This window comes from Wasmannia auropunctata, unplaced genomic scaffold, assembly GCF_000956235.1.
Source record: "Wasmannia auropunctata unplaced genomic scaffold, wasmannia.A_1.0 LD290744.1, whole genome shotgun sequence".
Classification (NCBI taxonomy): domain Eukaryota; kingdom Metazoa; phylum Arthropoda; class Insecta; order Hymenoptera; family Formicidae; genus Wasmannia; species Wasmannia auropunctata.
In genome coordinates this window covers 1-493 of record NW_012072146.1, presented here as the reverse complement: position 1 = coordinate 493, position 493 = coordinate 1, and the positions used below count along the sequence as shown (strand labels likewise).

Sequence of the window (493 nt, the reverse complement as noted above, 5' to 3'; positions counted from 1 at the left end):
TAATATGAAAAGATAATGATAAAATTAAATATAATTTTTTCCAGTTAGGTATATTTCTAGTTCCGGCAATCAGTATACCATTAATGCTATTCGCTGGATTTTATGTAAAATTAGAAGAAATGCCAACGTACCTGCAGCCTATATGCTATTTAAGCTTTTTCAGGTTCAGACAATTTTATATTACAGTAATTAAAATTCAAAATTTTTAGCATTTAAATTTAATATTTGCAGCGTATAATATTTTTCCGTATAAATCATTTCTTATTTTATATCAGATATTTGTCAAAAATTATTGTTTCTGTTTCTGTGTAATATGTTTTTAATATATTTTTTATTTATTACATTTTTTTAACATAAAATTTTATTGCAGATATGTATTTGAAGGATTAATGCAGGCAATCTATTTTGATCGACCAAATCTGTCATGTTCGGAAATCTATTGTCACTGGCGTTCACCAAATAAGATTCTCGCTGAGATGGATATGCCATCAGT

At 26.2% G+C, this 493-nt stretch overlaps 1 protein-coding gene across 1 annotated transcript; it reads left to right on the top strand.

The window, feature by feature from the left end:
- Positions 1-44: 44 nt before the first annotated feature.
- Positions 45-490, top strand: LOC105461375 (ATP-binding cassette sub-family G member 4-like; the record flags this gene model as incomplete). The annotated part of the gene is made up of 2 exons (XM_011707870.1): positions 45-163; positions 371-490. Coding segments are annotated over 2 exons (239 nt in total), but the record flags the coding sequence as incomplete, so codon positions are not given.
- Between the last annotated feature and the right edge of the window lie 3 nt (positions 491-493).